At 41.0% G+C, this 20,584-nt stretch overlaps 1 protein-coding gene across 5 annotated transcripts in view; it reads right to left on the bottom strand.

Moving 5' to 3' along the window:
* Positions 1-20,584, bottom strand: part of LOC128901939 (dymeclin) — a 240,007-nt gene that overhangs the window by 192,292 nt on the left and 27,131 nt on the right. For 3 of the 5 annotated variants that reach the window (XM_054184091.1, XM_054184092.1, XM_054184094.1), the window contains 3 exons: positions 20,453-20,546; positions 18,976-19,109; positions 12,147-12,219 (listed from right to left, as the gene is read on the bottom strand). In XM_054184091.1, coding sequence (XP_054040066.1) covers positions 12,147-12,219; positions 18,976-19,109; positions 20,453-20,546 — 301 coding nt within the window. The remainder of the gene's footprint in view (positions 1-12,146; positions 12,220-18,975; positions 19,110-20,452; positions 20,547-20,584) is intronic. The other 2 variants (XM_054184095.1, XM_054184096.1) reach the window with 1 other exon arrangement.

Raw genomic sequence — 20,584 nt, 5'->3', positions numbered from 1 at the left:
AAATGCTCAGGATATCAAGATAGTACCTACAGTTGTTCAGTTTTCAATGGTATTTTTGAGGTAAGAGTGAAGCTATTACAGCCAATCCCAAAGAACGTGCTGTAATGATTAAATACTGACACCAGATAATTTAACAAAGCTCATTAAGTTAAGGTTAATTAGGAAAGGCTGTGCAGCAAAATGGATGAGAGAGAGATCCACTATTGGGGATACCTTGTGCTTTCTGTTCCCACCTCTGCCTACGACGACCTTGTCACGCACCTTGTTTTTCAAAAGCGGGGGGGGGGGGAAAACAATGGCATTTGCCTCCTTAATCAGTAATAAATTGCATACTCCATGAAACCTTTTAAAACACAATAACTTGGACATAAGCCAGCACCATTTTTGCTTTCAACCAAAGACCGTTTTTTTTTTCCCCTCCTCCAGAAGTAAGGAGCTATTTCGTTCGGTTCAACAGCACCATCCTGTAAACCGTTAGAACGATGCTTATTAAGTACTTTTAATGGTTCCCCCACCGTTACTATTTCATTTCCACAACACGCATCGCAATCCAATACCATTAAGTTACAGGTGTCCGGCGTCAATTATCGAGGGGGATAACTGATCCCTGGACCTACTGGAAATGCAAAATCTATTTATACTTCTCAAACGCAAAGATTTTATAGTATCTTTATTTAAAATTAAAAACAAACCAAACAAAACCCAGCATCACTGTGTGTTTAAGCAGTGATGTTATATTTTTCTTTGTTACAATGTCACCTTCCAAAATTTTGACTCTTAACAGTTAAAACAAGCATAGACATAAACCAAAGTGCTCTTTCAAATAACAATGGGTAGAAAACCACAGTACAACCTGCCTTGAAAGAAAAATAAATTAACCACAGAAAAAAAAAAAAAAAGAAAAAAAACTGTCTGGAGTAAAACTCTTGACGCATCTCAGGATCAGGACTGGTGTGGTCCTTACTAAAATGAACTGGATTTTGTTTCGAAGAAATCAGTCTGACTTTTAGCACACTCAAATAACTTAATATTCTCAAGCGCGCTGCTAGAAATACTGTAAATAACATGTATTACTGTAAAGAACGAGAAGAGTTTTGTGCATCGGGGTGTGTAGAGTGCCTAAACTAAGCTGTTCTGCAGTAGCTCCAAGCCGGAGTTTCTGAGCAAAGAGGGTGCGAGTTACTTGCTCAAAGTCAGGAGCAAACTGGAATCACAATTTCCTGGAGCGCAGTCGGCAGAACGGCACTACCTCCGATACAGAAATGTTTTTGAAAGTGAAGGTTATGCAAACTCACTGTTTTTATTTTCTCTCGCATGATTTAACTGTTGGAACGCGTTAACATTTTCAGTTATAGGTCAGGAAGAGCCCTACCACTTGCATAACATTCTTCCTTAAAAATCATGAAGTACATCGTAATTACTTCTCGTTTTGGTGAGTTACCTGACTTTTTGCCCACTACTGAGGAAGTCTGGCCAGTGTAAATGCCGATAATTAGATCGGGCCAGAGGTTACGCTGTGATCTGGTTCCACTGCAAATCCATCCCAGCCAGAAGCAAGGCTGAGCTGGGAACGGCTCCCGCTCCCCTCTCCGAAACCGGGACGCTTCGCAATCCACTGCCCACGTCCATCCCAAGCAGGGGAAACAAAATAAAAAAAAAAATCTATATGTACTGATTTATTTAAAAGATGGGTAGACATAGCGCTTAGAGATATATTTTAGTGATGGTTTTTGTCAGTGTTGGGTTGATGGTTGGACTCGACGATCTGAAAGGTCCCTTCCAACCTAGACGACTCTATGATTATTAGAACTTTAGCCACCAGCAAAAAAAAAGATAAGTAAGAAATACTTTCCTGTCAAAATAAAAACGACAGCTTGGGAAAAAAAAAATACTTTTTAGCTATAGAAAAAATAAAATTCAGAAGCCTGTCATTACCAAGGCTGAGAATACAAGAATACAGTCTCCAACCCCGGGCTGATGAATGAAAAGGGTGACTTCGTGACATGCCGCAACATCCAAACCAGCTGGGTCACTTTGCTGAGAGGAACCACATTTCAGTGGCTAGGATGCTTTTTCTCCATCTCAATCATTCATTCATTTCGTTTTCTGACAAACCATACAAGCGGAATAGCAAATCGGAGGAGACATTACACAATTCTTTCCTATTTTTATAAGATTCAGCCTAAAGAAATAAACAAAGAGGTTACTGTAATGCATTAAGTAATAATTTTTCTAATTATTTTTTTCTTAAATCTGCTTTCAATACCCTTATATAACTCTGAAAGAAAAAAAAAAAAAAAACACCACCAGAAATAAAGCAAAATTCACGCAGCTCCAGTTAGTGACTTATTCCAATTTTCTTGCTATTCAAAAACCCAGCGAGGGCACGTTTAACTGCAGAAACTTTCCGCTCAACCTGTCGAATCTGTTCAAATTAAATCCGCTCTGACACAAACACAACCGGAGCCCTGATATCTGGGGTAACCCCTCAGCTACAGTCACCCTTCATTTATCAGCACAAGGATAAAGCTTCAGAGCAAAATTATTTTCACCGCCAAGGGTCAAATGTACAGTTTTCTGAAACTCCAGCATTTCTAAAGGGTCACAACAACTACCAGGAACCTCTTTTAACTTCAAAGAAAATACTGTTTATTTATACTGAGAGGCTATAGAATAGGGGGTTTTGTTTTGGAATATATATATTTTTTTTTTTTTTTTTTATTCAAACCTATCGGTCATATAGAATGACTTTTACATGGAATTTCTGCTGATCTCCAACTTCCTCTGAAAACTGTTTGCTTGCAGATAAGGAGGAAAGTAGAAATAATGAGGCCATGTATCAATTACATGTCAAAATTATTTAGCTATTTCTTTCAGAAAACCAGAACTGCACGATGTTTTGAGTTTCTGTGGGTTTGTTTTTGGGTTTTTTCTTTCCCCTTCCCAAGTGTCTTATAAAACAAACAAAAAAATCCACAGAACGCAGCTAAAGCTCACGTCCCAAGTAAACGGGCTTCACAGAACAATGTACCAAACCGTACATAGATTTTGGGGGTTTTTTTTTCCCCCTCCTTCTGGATATTCTCTTTTGGAGATTTTAATAGTTATTCTCACTGCTTGCTTTATTTTTTTTTTCCTCTCTCTACTTCCCACTGGGGGATATATCCCCATATCGGGTAAAAAAACCTAACGGATATGAATGTTTTTCCCCCTTTAAGACCTACTAATTTCATGAGGAAACAACCTGGCATAGACTGAGCTCTAGAAATCACGGCAATCGTTTCTCTCCTGCATTTGGGTTCTTTCTTCACTACAAGTAGCCATTCCTCCTCGCTATCCCATTTCTTACAGCGCGACACAAAGGAAGCGCCCGTTTCTTTAACCAGATGGAATTGGTCCGGGTTCTCGCACGAAGGTTAAAACTGAGTTCTGGCCACAAAACCTTATATATACACATTTAGTCTCTAAAGCGAAAGACATATCTACGTATCCGCGATTATCTGAAATTAGGAATTCTTCAGAAAATGGTGACTTGAGCTCCAAAAGGCAAGATTCCTAGATGCTGGCATAATATAGGTGTGCGTATGTATTTAACACACGTTTCAGTATCTACATTTCAATGCGAAACAGTTGATACGTCAAGGGATTCCTTCCAAAAGCCATGATATCAGATCATTTCAACTTCGCTGAAAAGCTTTTAAAATTAAACAACCACGTACTATTTGTATTTTAGTGATCTTTAGACAACAACTCAGGAAAATCATATGACAAAAATTCTAAGAAGTCGGTTAAACTTTCCATCTTAATCCTTTTTGTCAGGTAGACCACACAGATCCTGGGCTCCTCTTGGAGAGACCTTTGGCCCTGGGAGGACTCCTTTAAAGCAGCATTTAATTTAGATTTAAAAAGTTTTTTACACTGAGGATGGTGAGACACTGGCCCAGGTTGCCCAGAGAGGTGGTGGAGGCCCCATCCCTGGAGACATTCAAGGCCAGGCTTGATGAGGCTCTGAGCAATCTGATCTAGTGGAAAATGTCCCTGCTTACTGCAGGGGGGTTGGACTAGATGGGCTTTAGAGGTCCCTTCCAACCCAACGCATTCTATGATTCTACGATTCTAAAAAAAATGTACTGCTTCAGAAGAAATTCGTAGAGTAACTAATTCTTCCAGGATGCAAACTAGAAAGTCTAACACTTCTCATCTTCCATCAAGAACATATATTTTTATTGATTTATTTTATTTATTAATTGCAGCGGCAGACTTTTAAATTCCATCAAACCTTCAGGCTTTTGGGGCTGGAGAACCGCATCAGTCCATCTCTCTGCTTATTACAAGGTTTTATCTGCTTGAAGTGGACCAAGATTTCAGCTTGCCCTTTTACAGGCAGTTATTTCAAGTATACACCACAACGCTGACAGCGCACTTCAAAAGTTCTGAATGTCTGAAAGAGAGGTCTATGGTCAAAACAGTCATTTTAACAAAAATAAAAGATCTTTTTTGCGGTAGAGAAAGGAAAAGAGCACGCACAAGCAGCCAGTTAAGGCACCCTGCCTGAGCAATAACTCTTCCAACTGCACTAGCTTGACCACTGGCCGTTACTTGCTTGCACCCACAGACAAGTCCTGGCACTAACTGGTGCCACGTAGCCAACAGATGCCACACCACGACACACCATGAGGTTTCAAAGTGGATTTACTTCTGAGCTACAAAGAAAATGCTGGAGTCTAAAGCGGACCAAAACGTGAAGGTTGTCATAGCAAGGTCATCCGGCGATCATAGCCTATGGGGAAAATACAAAAACCAAAATACTCTTGTTTGCAGACTCAAGTAAAAACAATAGGACCAGTTTAGAATCGTAAAATCACAGAATGGTTTGGGTTGGAAGAGACCTTAAAAGATCAGGAGTCTGATGCTACCAGCAGCTTCTGTATCTAAATTCTTAAGGGGAGAGAGGTATTAGCATAATTACTGTTTCCAAACACTGCAATGAAGCCCACAGAACAAAAGCCATGGGCCTGGTAAAACCTCGGCTCCCCAGTGTCTCCTCGTTCCATTCCAAACCATGGGGGTGACCTTCTACCAGTGTCATCTACCCAGAACTTCGACAATCTACCTATGTGTCACCATCCCGCCACCGCTGGCTCCTCTCCAACGCCAAGCACCGCTCACAACCCCTCTCTGTGTTCACCACATCGTTCAGCTTTGTTCCCTGCCTGCGAGAGAGGGGTCTGTGAAAGAGGAACCAAGTATAAAGGGAATATATAGGAAAATCTCAGCTAGGAACTCCAACTACCACGTTGAAGGCACACACTGTTGTAAACGCTTTAATTACTCAATGAATTGCAGCTATTTCTATAGCTCAGCAAACAGAGGCCGAGAGCTCATAAATGATTTCACACCTCCAGAGCAAACAGGCTGAACAGTCAGGAACAAACCTCTGGATTTCAACCCACACCGCTAAACCACCCCCCCCCCCCTCCCCAGTTTAAATATTTTCCTGAACTTTCCCCCAGCCCGAGCTGTCTACTCCGCGTATTAAAAGGTTAAAAGGTAACTCGTTTTCTAATTTCGGAGAGTTGCCAAAAGGGCTGATTCATACAAAAACTCTCAAATCATACAGGAACCAGGTTTCATTTCCCTGCTTCCTGAGGGCCCACCAGAAAGGTGAAAGAGGAGTCACCACAGAGAATAGGATCAGTTTTGAAAACTGGAAAGCGAGGAGAATATCTGGTTATCAGGCTCAGGATACAAGTACAACAACTCAAAGCGAACATAATCCTTCCTCTTGGAATCACTCCTAATTTTACACCCACTGATGGCACAGAGGCACCGCAGCAGCCGATAACGCGCTGCGTTCATTACAGCTGACTCCAAACATTTGGGAGATGTCCCAGAGGGGCACTTAAGAAACACTAACTGGAAGCAGAGAGCATCTCTGAACGTTTCCTGCTGCATCTCCCTCGCACCGGGTATTCTTGACTGGGGGACAGAATGAGAGGCAGAAAACAACCGAAAATGGATTGTCCAGTTCTGGGCCCCCAGTTCAAGATCGAGGGCTACTGAGATGATCAAGGGACTGGAGGGTCCCTCTGCTGAGGAAAGGCTGAGAGCCCTGGGGCTGGTCAGCCTGGAGAAGAGCAGACTGACAGGGGATCCCATCAATGCTCACCAATATCTAAAGGGCGGGTGACAAGAGGATGGGGCCAGACTCTTCTCAGTGGTGCCCGGTGACAGGACAAGGGGCAACGGGCACAAATTGGAACACAGGAAATTCCATCTGAACATGAGGAAAAACTTCTTTCCTTTGAGGGTGGCAGAGCCCTGGCACGGTCTGCCCAGAGAGGCTGTGGAGTCTCCATCTCTGGAGACATTCCAAACCCTCCTGGACGCGTTCCTGTGCCACCTGGTCTGGGTGACCCTGCTCTGGCAGGGGGTTGGACTAGATGATCTCCGAAGGTCCCTTCCAACCCCTGCCACTCTGGGATTCTGTGATGGCAACACTCTAAAAGGAGTATCTCAAGGATTAAAATGATAGTTGGATTCAAGACCTTGTATTCCCAGAACTATTCCTGAACCATCTGAGACTACGTGGCTGTACACATTTTCACCTCATTGGCATTCAGTTCTTTCCTCTACAGTATAAAAATATTACAAATAACCTAGGATTGCACAGAGCATCCATGTTCTTCTGTATTTGCCTTGCACATCAACAAGTCTCGTATGTAATATCCACTAAATCCAAGCAAAAAACTTCAAAGAAGAGACTGGGCTGGATGGGGCTTGGAGCAACCTGGTCTGGTGGGAGGTGTCCCTGCCCAGGGCAGGGGGGGTGGAACAAGGTGGTCTTTAAGGTCTCTTCCAACCGAAACCATTCTGTGATTCTGATTCTATGAAAAGGCAGCCACAAGGAAGACGACCCAAGCGCCCAAAAAGCTACTGCAGACCACTGCAGAGATCCGGGCAGAGCCAGACCACAGGAATCACATCCTGTGTTCCAGCCGTGAAGCCGGAGTGAAAGGCAGACCTGCTCCACAGTCTCTCTGTACCACCACTTCTCAAATGTGAGCCACTGGTTTCAAGGCAGAGCCACCTTGATGTTCCGGCAGCAATAATCTCTTGGGGGTCTCATGGCTTTCTAGGCAATGGAGAAAAACGGCTTATGCTTGTCAACCTGGTTTCGGTCACCGATTTTAAACAGTCTGCAAACTCTTAAGGTGCCAAAAAGAGACATGATTGACTTCAGTGCCTAGGTGCCTTTGCTGCCCAGACCAGAGACCAAACCCAAATACCAGCAAGCGGGTGTTTTCCAAGATGCACTCAGTATCTTTTCTAAAAACAGGGCTGAAAACGGTAACAGAGAAAGCTGATTGTCAGGAGCATGAACATACAGCACGACGTACAATAAACAGTCCAGACCTCTCACACCATGCTCTGGGATCAGAAAGTTTGTTACAAGTTGAATGTAAATTTAAGCTCACCTAGTGAAAAGACAGGTCACAGAGAAACACTGATCTGAGTCTAAAGTAAAAACTAAATTAGAATAGAATCAGAACAGAAAAAACAACAGGTGATACAGGTAAAGGTATTCCTGCTCAGGGCCTTTAGACAGATCAGAGGTCACACATCTGCCATCGGAGAAGAGAAAAGGATGCAAGTGCAATGAAGAAAATCTTCCAAATAAATAAATATTTTTCATTTGCTGCACCACCACAAATAAAAAAAAAATCCCTCCATATTCATCAAATCCCTCCTACACAGAGCACAGTCGTCTCAAGCTTTGAGGATCTTCAAAGGGAAGCAATACAAGTCTCCTTCAGTTTGGGTATTTTTGCTAGCTTCAACCTAAGTTTCAACAGATGGAAGTTTCCCTTTGATGATTAGGCAAAGTTGCCAAAAATGCTAAAGTCAAATAGCTCTTCAAATACTGGAGCTACTACAGTCTGGATAAAAGTTCCTTGAATAGTCCCTTTTTCCAAAAAACACTATTCTGATCTCTTGTTTTGAAAGTAACGAAAAAAAATGAAATTATGACACTCACGAAATAGGAAAGAAAACAGTTCTTAACCTCTTCTCTGCTTCAAAGAAGAAAAAAAAAAAAAAAAAAGAAAAAGCCTAAACATTCCTCATCATCGTCTGCACATGGCATCGTTCCTGCATTGCAATGATCCCATAGAGCTTTATAACCAATTATATCGCCCTTCCTCCGCCTACGTTTGACTTTTAAGCTCCCAGGAAATGCAGCGAGCATCCTTAGAGCGAGTCACAACATTGTTAACATTTAACATTTGGCAGTAACACTTGGTTTAGGTTGCAATCTTAGCAACTAAAGAAAATAATAGAAATATCAACTAACTTCTACCGGCACCACGGGGTGCTAGTTAACAGTGATGTAACTAGATCACAGTATTTCATTTTTTCCTCCATATGCATTTACGGGTTTTAATGAAGTGAAAATGTACTGATAACAACCAGATGTTCGGTTATGCACACCAGCTCTTAACAAGCTGCTGAAAGAAGCCTTCGTAATTTAAAGCTTTGGGAGCTCTATCTCGCAACAAAACGTTAGCGATAGTTTCTACCTAAAAAGTCAGACAATTAAAGGCCGGAGTCGCACCTTTTTGCTGACTCGGCAGTTTTAATCATTAACGTACACTCCTGAGTGCTAACATTAACAAAAGCCAAGAAAAAGCAGAGTATCCGTAACACACCCGAGGGAGCCGTAAATCAAACACCAGCTTACCCTAACACGAGCGTTACAAGGGGCTGCACAAGTCTAATTCTTGAAAAGCAATAATGCTGCAGTTTCTATAAAACGTCTCGAAATTAAACATGAAACCTTTTTCCTTGGCGTTTTGTACAATGGTTTTCAAAAGGGTAATTCAAGACCTTTTTAATAACTCTCAGGTACGGGGCCACGACGCTGCAGAGTCCCACGGTACCTACTGACAACCTGCTTTAACTATGCGGAATCTAATCTAACTGCCTTAAAGCACGTTTACCTTTCCCGATACAAACTAACTTTGACAAGGTTTCTTAAATTGATCTCCGAGACACCCCTAGATAGGCTATGCTGCGCATCTCCACAACCTTTCCCAACAAAAATCAACGCATTTTGCTTCTCCGGTTATATTTCATAGCAAGGGATACGGAGAGGCGGGTTGCAGATTTGCCACTTGTCGTCTTCCCCATCTCACACACCTTCCTTATTAATTTAGAGCTGGATTGCCCACCTGCCTTCTCCAAGTACGTCCATAGTTTATTTTGCAGGTGGACAGGAGCTCATTCTGCCAAGGCTTCCAGTGGAGGAAGCTCAGAGGTGAGCAAGCTCTGCCCTGTGCTCAGGAAAGATTTGAGCCTTCAGGAACTCAGCGTCCCTGCCAAGCCCAAACTCTCCCACTTGCTTTTGGTCACTCGGGAATACGGGTTAAAAGATTATGTACCTGCCTGCAAAATGCCACGGACAGGGATCCGAAGCTCTGCTCCCAACAGTGCCTGTCATCTTACACATCTTCACAACGTGACGCTCGACAGCAAAGAATAACAGGATCTATATTATAATCACACATTTCTCACAACTCCGTTAACAGCATCTACACAGCATCACCCAGCAATGCTGTCCGTAACACGTGTACAAAAGAAAAAAATATAAAAATTAAGACAGCACATCTGAAATCAGATAGAGGGGAAAAAGAACATTGTAGTACCTCCGAAGCGTACTGCTTTCACCAAAAAGCATCTGACGCGAGATTCAGGACAATTTCAAAAGCAAAGAGCGCGGGACTGTTGCACAGGTACCTCTGCTCCTGCATTTTGGGCATGGAGATGGTCCTCCATGCTTTAAAAATAACTAATCTTAGTATTTTCAGTGAAGGAGAGAAGAAGCAGCATAAACTGGGGTGCAGAGAAGCAATATATTTAGCCAACAGGTGCCAGCTGTGTCCACTGCTGCGTGAAACCGCAGCTACAGAACCCAAGGGACACGCTAATTGTGACAATCCTCTGTTAAGGCTATCGAATGCTCCTAGCAAAAAGCTCGCCGTTCGCAATGACGCTTCAAAGACAGACCCAGCACGGAGATTTTAGTGGCCTGTCACAACAAAAATTCACCTTTAATAGCAGTTTTACAGACAGACGCTCTGTTAGCAGTGCCACCTGTATGCTGCCAGGGCTGCCTATCCTCTAGCAAGTGATCCGAAGTCCTGCTAGAAAAATCATGACCGGTTTGAATATTCCACGTATTCCACTCGATCTGTTCCTTCCCCAAATTCCCAGCTTGTCGTCTTCTTGATTTATTCCAGCTAAAGACAGAAATTAACTCCTCCCTTCACACAAAATAGGAAAAGAATTTCTAGCGTAAATCTTACCAGGGGGAGAAAGGGAAGTAAAAAGTAAACTCACGACTAAAATAATCCTGATTATTCTCCTGAAAAAAATAATTAGTATTACATTAAGCAAAAATGTCTCAGCCTTATAACATCTTTATGAAGAACAGAGTTGGACTGTGTATTAGAGAAAGCAAGTTTTTCCCGAATCTCCTTTCCCCTACCCTACTCCCCCTTCGATGACACAGGGATAAAAGCATTAGTTAAGGCATTAGCACATTGTTAAATTTATTATGCTGGTACACAAGACAATAATAGACACTTTTGCATGTGTTGGTATCTTTCTAGCAATTCAGCAGCTGCTACTGCAGGAAAATTTCAGCTAAGACAACTTACTTGACATAAAAAGCCAGAAACCTTCCACATCTCTCACGAGAAGTGAGTATGTTTTCAATATAGCTGAACATTAGATTATAGACGGGCTTTATGACGACTTCTTTTTTAATAAGCCACTATTATCATTATATTAGATAGTAAACGAAGCGCTTTCAACAGCAACTTCCATTCCCAGCAACCTCATTCACCCAGAGAGAGAGACGCCGACAGGTTCAGTTGTTGAAAAGGGTTAAGAGCAACGACGCCCCTAAACTTTTTCTGCCAGAAATACAGAATAAATGACACCGGACTCCACACACGCATTGGCGCTTCCAAGAAAGAAAAATAAAACCCTGCAGGATTTATGAACTCGCCCATATATCGCAGTCCTTTCACCCCTTTGTACTTCCTCTAATCTGCCCCAAACAAAAAGCATATCTGTTCCAGGAAGCCCTGACAAGCTTTGCGGAGTGACGCTCTAAATCATATCGCTAATTCATGACACGCTACCAGCCCGAACCCTCGTGTAACGTTGACAGAGTTGTATTTAATGAGCGCAGTGTTTCAAAAGCTATTGCGAATTTGTCAGCTTTCCAACCAAAAGAAGAATCCGAAGAACAAAAACGAAGTGCCAAAATTATCTATTACGCTATAACAGATAATCTGAAACACTTACAAAGCTGTGAACTGGGGGCGCTACATTTTAGGCACAAACTGCAATAGAATTTAACACAAAAAATACCACTAACGTGATCTTTGGTAAAGTTTATCTTGGGGGGGAAAAAAAAGAAGTTAAAATTTATCAGGACAGGTGTGGAAAAAGGTTTTTATTTCCAAAGAACGAACTACGTTCTCCTTCATATAATACTGAAGTATGTTTCATGGTACGTATCCCAACGGGATGTGGAATCAACATATCTCAAGTACAGCAGATGCATGAAAAAAGCCACGTAAACAAACCTGGCGATCTACAGAAACATTCCACTGAGTCATTTCTCTTCTTCAATTCACTAGTATTTCGGCAATTAGTATTAAATAATGACTTACTTAATGCACATTCACATGTTCAAAACCCCACACAACTGCAGAAGAGGAACTTTTGTTTGCACCCTGTACACTTCCCCGCAACCATTTCTAGCCAAAAGGCAGTATGGACTGACTGTGTGCCGACAGAGGTAAACAAACGTCAAAGCTCCTACAAAATAAACCAGGATAAATCCTGTCGATGGTTTGAAGTGGGTGTGAGATGCTGATCACGTACTTCTTCCAATAGCATATTCAGGGCTGGTACCGGCAGCAGGTTATCATTATCGGTACTGAACCATCACGTGGAGCATTCAAACACAAATATTTAAACATTATGAACCCATCACTGTAAGTTTTATATTCTCGCCAATGCTCAGCTTACACAAGGAAGTTAAAAAAAAATTAAGAAAAAAGCCAACTTACAAGAGGGGAATTTCAACGATGAGCTGGATGAGGCAACACAGCAACTCTTCTACGAGGTCTTCACACTCTGTTCCTGAAAAGAAGCATACCAAAGGGTTTCTGGATTTTTAAATATCAAAAGAAAGCAAAGATTTAAACACACAGATCCAGACGATCGATATTTTAATTAAGAAACAAACACCGGAAGAGAAATTCTACCTGTTTAAGGAGATGGCACTCTTTCCTGAAATAGAAGGCACTCGGGATTATCACCGGAGAAAATACGGATGCTAAGCCTTTTTATATATAAAACAAATAACTAATACCAATTGGATAAATTAAATGAGATGTCGGCATTGTAGGAACATGCTAATATTAAGCACATCAAGCCTTACTTTACTACCTACTTAAGGTTAAATTAAATGGTGTTATTGCCAACAGTTGAACTGATCACTAGCGACTTCTCACGGGTCCACAGAGCTCAAGTCTCCTCTCAAAATTCCCATGTTTTCCCAACCCCTTTTTTTTAATCCCACGAAAAGAATAAACAGAGACAGAAAACACGGTTTCATTTGTCTACCATACCCTGAACAATATTCTAAGCTGCGAGGCGTCAAAGGAATGCAGCCTGGCATACACATCACCGCTGCTCTTAAGCAATTAAACCTACACATTATTTTTTTTTATAAATCTACATTTATTTATTGAAGAGGTTTGACACATCTCAACGACAAGTAAGGACACGTGAATTTCCAAAGCGCATTTTAAGTGCCCAGAAATTACTCTCTATGTGACAAAATGCACGGGATGATTAAAGATTCTTTTAAAATTTAAATTTTCAAGAAACGCAACTATTCTAAGCAATAAAACCCGTGGTATTTTGCATTAGCACTGAGTTTTTAAGAGCAACTGTAACAAAAGACTTGCAAAACTTACTGAGGGAAAAGCTTACTAAACCATTTGAACTTGTCATATAATACTAAAAAAAAAAAATAAATAAATATGATCAATCTCTTGGCTCATTAGGATTTTTTCTGCTTTCAAAATAAGATTAGAAAGAGACACCTCCAGCACAAAGAAAAGCAAGAGGTTTATAGTGCTGAATGGCCCAAGAGCAGACATAGTTTTCCCTCTGCGTTGCCTGATAGGCATTACAGCACAACGATTAATTACCCAAATGCTTGTTTATTTTGTATTTTCAAATAAATAGGCCCTGCCATAAACACAACATTATAGCCGGGTTATGACGGTGTTACTCTGTTTAAGCCAAGTCTGTTCTTAAATCCAGAACTCAATTTTAAGAAGCACTCCAGAGGGAATATTCACAATAAAGGCAAATTATTTCTTTCCACAACCAGTTTATTAAAAACACATTAAAAATTGTCACCTAGTGAACTGCACATTCTAAAGGAAATCAGTTTTTTATCACAGAAACGTGGTTTCCTTTATATAGAATCCCCCATGAGTAACACAATGTAGCTCCTGTTAGTAAAAACCAAGAACTGTTAGGAGTATTTAACCTTAGAAACCACCGCCAATAAGAAAGCCCAGATAAAGTATTCTAAAGGAACCCGAATGTGACATTTTCCTAGTTTTTTGAACTTAGAAAATACTCAGAGAGCAAGACTGCTATTAGGTCTCAAGTTTCTTCTCTTTACGATTGAGGGGAGAAGAGAAAAACAAGGATGAAAAAAAGAAGTATTTCGTGCATTTTAAGAATACCTTTTCTTCCACTGTGCGATACGCACAACTCGTTTGAAGAGAGAATAATGTTATCTGAATATCAAAGTGGGCTTTTCCCCCCATGCTATATTTAAAATAAAAGCAAGAAAACACTAGGTGACCACAATCACGTAGAATGGAAGATGTTAGTCTTTCCTGCTCTGTTCTCCAACTATTTTTTTTTTTTTTTAAAAAAAAAAAAGCTTAATTGCTGTAATCAATGTCATTCGGCTACAATAATTAATGCATCCTTTTTCCTCATTGGGGCACATGCATTCTTGTTTAATTCTCATCTTGCCAAGACAATGAGGCGGACGCATGCCAAATCTATAACGTGAGAGCGAGCTATAAACACGGAACACTATGTGTTTTCATAAACAATGCCTTTTTCAATGGCAGGATAAAGAGAATACGCACAATACTCATTCACATTACTAGATTGCATACTCGGATCAAAGACGCGCGTAAAGCCTTGGGGAAAAGAAGTAAAGGGTGAATCTGTGCAGATAAAATTCGAGCAGATTTGCAGAGGGAGGAATCAGAGGTGCGTCTTCTAAACTCTGTCCTGCTGCAGAAGCAACTGCGATTGGTTGGGCTTTTTTTTTTTTTTTTTTACATAAAAAAATAATACTTTGCGTTTAACTTTTTCAAACCTATGCCCATCACGGGCACTGGATTAGCAGCCACTACACAAGCAAAATGGTTTATCCAGAGGAAAATACACATGCCACGAGACTCCACTTCTAGTAAAACCAGCCCAGCTCCATCCTTGGCCACGACACGGGGTCTAACGTAGGCAGTAAAACAGTCCTTCTTCTCAAGAACCTATCTACTGTGCTTGTCACGACCTGATCCGAGCTGTTGGATGCGCCTAATGTTAATAAAATATTCAGCGTATCAAGGCATAGCCTCACCTTAGATGCTACTTGGTTTTCTGCACTGTTGCTCCTACAGGTAGGACAGAACCTGGACACCAGTAATGAAATTCATTCATTACTTGTAGAAGAGTATCTAAAGCCTCCTTCGTTCAATTCATTCCACAAGCAGCGGACTTGAAGCTTCTTTGAGTTTTGTGGTTTGATCTTCAGCCCTGAGGATGCTCAAAAGCTCCCAGCTTTCACTTAAGAGTGTTAATAATGAGTACGTAAACTAATTGCCATCCCTCATTTCCTTTACATGATAGCTGAACACTCGTGAAATCATTTAAGTGCTGCAGTAAATTTACTGTTATTTATTCCCTCCTCTATGTCCCTTTATTTGTGATAATACACCAAATACAGCCCTTAGCAGCCTTGGGAAAAACTTCTTTATAGGAACGAATGAAGTTTCCTACTACAGGTCAGGGAATGGGTTAAATGAATTGATGGTTTAATTTAGAATATAATACACAGCATATGCCCATCTCTTACACCTCTGAATCGCAATACGGTTAAAAACCGTGCAGAAGTTATGGGATACAGACAGCAGAAACCTCACCAAAAGATGAGCGATCCGTGTTAGTAAGACTAACTCCAGCTTCTGATCAGCATACGCCAAGTCCAATTTGGGATTTGCCAATATCAGGATTTTTTAGTTGAATCTTAAAGCACGTGGTTTCAGTTTCTATAAGGATTTTCCTACAATCAGCGCTGTGCAATAACCTCCAAAGTTGTGCGCAAATTCCCAATTATGAACGACAAGGCAAAGGTTGCGCTTCCTGGGCTAAAGAAACACCTGAAAACTGTCAAAAGGAACAAACTTCTACTAATAGCCCAACTATTCTCGACGGAAATCAATAAACAGTGCTGTAGCAGGGACTTGATCGCGTGCAATTTGTTCATAACGTTAGGCTACAACTTCTTGGCCCTTTTTGCAAAAGGAAAAACCTCGATAAAGGTTTTTCTTTTTTGAAGAAAAACCTTTTTTTATGGCACAAAGCCCAACTGCGGAGCTTTCTTCTCAGTTTAAAACACAGACTAGCAGGGAAAAGCACACGTGGGACCTTCAGAAAGAGTGAAAAAGCACATTAATTGCAAAATCTGGGAGGAGAATTCTTCCAGATAAGACAATTATAAAAAATTACAACTAAACAATAGTGGCTATGTCACATATAACCTATTAAAACACAAGACATATTACTGAGTAGCCAGCGACGAGGTTATTTTCCATCCATCACTACCATCGTACACTACATTTCTGCCTGACATAGTGAATATGGCGCAGTTACGCACGCTGAGTTCCCAGGTGCTGTATTTAAACTCGGAGAACATGGTACTAGGATATATTCCCCAATTAGAACGGGGAAAAAAAAGCGATGTTCGTAGTTTAAAGAGGGAAATAAACACCACCACACGGTGATCTAAGATGGTCCTGAAAAGAACAGTCACCCTTTAGACTGAACAAGGCGCACATGAAAAAAATCATAGAAGAAAGAGGTTGTACTGTTTTTTTTACAGCAACTACTCACCAGCTATTTATTACAAAAGTACACAAACGATATTTCAAAATTCAGACCCCACATTAAGGCCTTTACCTATATACAAGCTTTATTTATTTATATAATTAATATAATAATGTATTGTATAAGGTTTGCTCCATCATGCTGGCAATTGGAAAATAGCAAAATAATATCAAGCTCTGGGAAATAAAGACAGAAAGGACAACTAAAACTTAATTTTTATAAAGCACGCTCACCAAAGATAGCGTTAAGCACGTAAAACTTTAGCAAAAGTACTAATACATCTGTGTAAACTTCACAATAGCAAGGCGTGCTCTAGTTTCCAAAGAGTAAAAATTCAAGCTGCGCTTGACTTAATTATGAAAATGCCCACAAAAACATGAAAATACACACAAAAAACATTTCATCTTTTTCTGCTCACTTTATAGGCCCTAACGCAACAGCATTTTATTGCCCTCCATCAATGATCCTTCACTTTTCCTATAGCTAAGTAAAAATGAATGCCTTCCTACAGCTTTTAATTACCATACTCTCTATATATTTAAAAAATCCTACGTGAAGATTTGTTAGGAGAAAAAAAAAAAAAAAGAAAAAAGATGGTTGTGTAAACACAGCATGTTATGAACCTCAACACCTTGAAGAAGGTCCCAAGAGCCGTCTCCGAGTGGAAATCTGAGTGGAAAGCAGCAGCAGACTGGAGCCGAGGAGGAAGAGGAGAAGCTGGTTTCCTCCTCCATCCCCTGCTCTCCCCAGCAGACCACACGCAATTACCTTCCTAATCAAGACCATCCAGCGAACAATCTGCTCAAAGATAATTGCGAAGTACATTTGCCATCAAGGCGCACAAAATTATCGCTAATAAACGTCACCGTGAATTACAGTCAAGTGCTACTAGACGCGGTATAAACACGGATCTGCCCCAGCGAGAAGAATCACTTTTCAGACCGCGCTCCGAGGAATTCCCAGCGCAAGGAATAAAGATCGCGGGGGTTCCAACTAACAAAACATCTCGGCTTTTCCAGCCGTTCTACTGTGCAACGCTACGTCACCGAAGCAAGAGGTGGGCAATTTTTTTATATAAACCCGCCCCCCCCCCCGGCAGTCTGCAATGACAGCTCATTACAAGCCGGTGTTAGTCTCTAACGCATGGGATAGCTGACTGCATTCTTGGAGATTACTCATCCCCGTTTAAACACAATTAAACCGTTTCAACACGTAGCACTTCATCTTTTGGCACCGGAAGCCTGGTTTTCCCCAGACGCCAAGGAGTTAAACAGATTTTTAAATGGGCAGTTTTCCCTATTCAATGAGCGAGCAGCTAATTAGGCATTCCCAACGCATGTCCTGACTGACTGTTGAGGAAAACCCACTTTTGGATCCTTTCGGTCGTTCTTCCAACAATCCACTCGTACTATATATTCGTGTTCCGATACCAGACCTTTTTGCCAGACCACTTTTGGCTCTATGCAATAAACCACAGGCAATTATAACAGTATCTTTACAACAAAGCAAATCATGTGCCGGCATTATCCACCACGTGTTCGAAAAGAGCATCTTGATACGGCACCACACAAAGATCTGTGGCAGTGTTATGACTTTCTTTTGCCTGTAATCAAGTCGATTTTGGGCACGTTCATTCAAAAAGAAGCACTGGATAGCAGAGAGAAGAGCTAGATTATTTGAGCATCTTCCCTGCCATCTTTCATCTTGTGTAATACACGCTGCATTTCCTGGAGATGCACTTCTTTTTGAACGTTATGCCTAAATTCTTTGACTTTTCCTGTACTCTTGTATAAACTACTGACAAAATCAAATTTTAGCTGTTGCCTTTTCAACGGATCAGTCCTAACCATAGTGCTGTCATCTTCCCTCACTAGATTCCTACAAATTGCATTAATTCCACTCCCCGGCTGCTGCCGGCTTATGAAATGTGTGAAAAGAAACACCAAACAATTGCAACATGACCGTTTCTGCAGTAGTATGTGGTCAGCTTCACCCCAATTCTACTCTCCTCTTCTGTAGGGGATCACCTTTCAGACTGTATAAAAATGACTAAAGCTAAGGCAGGTCTGCAACAACACTTCTGCGCAATGATTTTTAAAAAAATAATGTCAAATTAAGTTTGTAAATAAATGACTATGGTTAACTTAAAGACAAATCTTTAAAGAAAAAATAAAGCAAAGAACTTAAACCCTGCTCCAAAAGAGGTCTGTTTTGCTCTAAGAACCTGTAACACACCAACTTCTTCTTAAGAAACATTTAATTCTTGCAGAAGGCGACAGTCAATATGTTATTAAAAGCTCTCATCACACTTTGAAGGTGCTTTCTTTCACATGTATGATATAAAGGAAGATGGTTCACACCAAATTACTTCAGACCCCAAAGGAAGTCAGTCAGTTTTACTGTTGACTACACACTTCCAATCTCACAGGTTGTCCTGAACAGTAACTACGTTGCGTGTAACCTCATGGGTACCTCATTTGTAGTTTTAAAGCAAAGTTTGGGATTCTTAGTCTAGAATCATAGAATAATTTAGGTTGGAAAAGACCCTTAAGATCATTGAGTCCAACCATTAACCGGACACTACCAAGTTCACCACTAAACTATGTCCCCACGCGTCACGTCTACAAACATCAGAACTTTTTAGTTTCTTGTGGGGTATTTATTTCACTAGCGCTCGTGTGTACCTACCGTAGGAGCCTGGTGCTTTCTCTTCGTAAGTAAAATGAAGTTGCAGCTCCTCCTCTGACATCCGACTGATGAACACTTTCAGCAAACAGCAAATGATAAACAGGGCATTGTGAGCCTGCCAAATGAAGAGGTGACTAGAAAAGGAGCAGAAACAAACAGGAATCAGTAACGCTTAACCTGCGACCACGCATCAAAACCCACAGGAAAACGTACGCCAGAGTAGACCGAGGGGTTCCCTACAGGTGAAGGCAAGGGAAAGCTTAAGTGCTTAAGCCAGGAATCTTCATTTGATGCTACAGCAAACAAACTGGAAACGCATTTAAAATATTTTTTCTTCCCCCAGGAGAATACGGTCTTATTCCTAGCTACGTTTGTACCCATAAAAACACCACACCTGCCAGAAGTACCACTCTTTGGAGAGCTCGCCAGATGGCTTAGCACAGTTCTAAAGGCTTCTAGATACCATGGATTCACACCACCCAAACATTTGGGAGTTTCCTACGGCTTCCATACGAAAGTTACTCTGTATCCCTGAACCTTAGCAATTTTCCCAGCCAAATAGCCTTCAGACGACCACAGGCATTTACGGACTTCGGGAGCACAATGTAGCAAGATTTTTCTACGCAAAACACAGATATTTTCCAAGCTTTCTGAATGCAAGGGAAAAAATATAGCTTCCTTAGGTTTTCTGGAGTCCCAATAAGCAACTGCTGGGAAGCCCATACAACGGCAGAGTCAAGCTCGTGCTTGAAGCTGTATTTTGAAGGTATTTTTGGATTGAAGCAGCAGGAGCTACCCAGGCAGGAATAACTTCTTTCTTGAGATGTAAGCAAAAAGGTTGAGGGCAGCCCTGGGAGCAAGGGGGCATTAAGAAGAAAAATCTTCCTTTTTGAAGCCCCAGATCTGGTGAGAGTTGGACATTTGTCCATGGGGGTGGGGGAACGTTTACAATTACAAAAAGCTTCCTGCAAAAACTACACAGTGCTGCACGCGTAACCTCTTGGAGCTCTTTCTACTGCTGAAAGGAGCAAGAAAATCCAACGGCGGTTACACGGTATAATTTGAAAGCAACATCTTCATATAGAAGTTCACGTTCAAATCCAACCCGATTTAAAATATTCCCAAGATAAAAATACTGGTTCATGCATTAAGGTTTAGCGAAAAAGGCCAGGCGATTTTTAAACAGCTCTAAACCAGTAGGAACCAGATGTTACAGCACTGGTACACAAACATGTTTCTGTAAGGCACAGGATGAACATAAACATGTCTTTTTCCACAGAAATCTATTTATTACACTTAATCTTCTGTGTTTGGAAAAGTACTAGATACATGTTCTGTTTCAAACAACAATTTAAGAGAATTCTACAGTTTGGTCTGTGATTATTTTAACTAGCAAGCCAAAAAACTCAAGAGCTAGTGGCAAAAGGAACATTTAAAAAATGAAAATGGCACACACAGCTTTTTCCCAGGTACTTACTTCTGACATTCTGCTGAAATTTTTAACTCTTTGGTTCTAGAAAGAAAGACTTTAATCAATGACCCAAGGTTTCCTGTTCGAGGATTCTTCTCAACTAAATGAGGAAAAATAAGGTATGATTATATAGCATGC

This window comes from Rissa tridactyla, chromosome W (assembly GCF_028500815.1).
Source record: "Rissa tridactyla isolate bRisTri1 chromosome W, bRisTri1.patW.cur.20221130, whole genome shotgun sequence".
Classification (NCBI taxonomy): domain Eukaryota; kingdom Metazoa; phylum Chordata; class Aves; order Charadriiformes; family Laridae; genus Rissa; species Rissa tridactyla.
The sequence above is the reverse complement of the archived record's forward strand: the minus strand, read 5'-3'. Positions and strand labels throughout refer to the sequence as shown.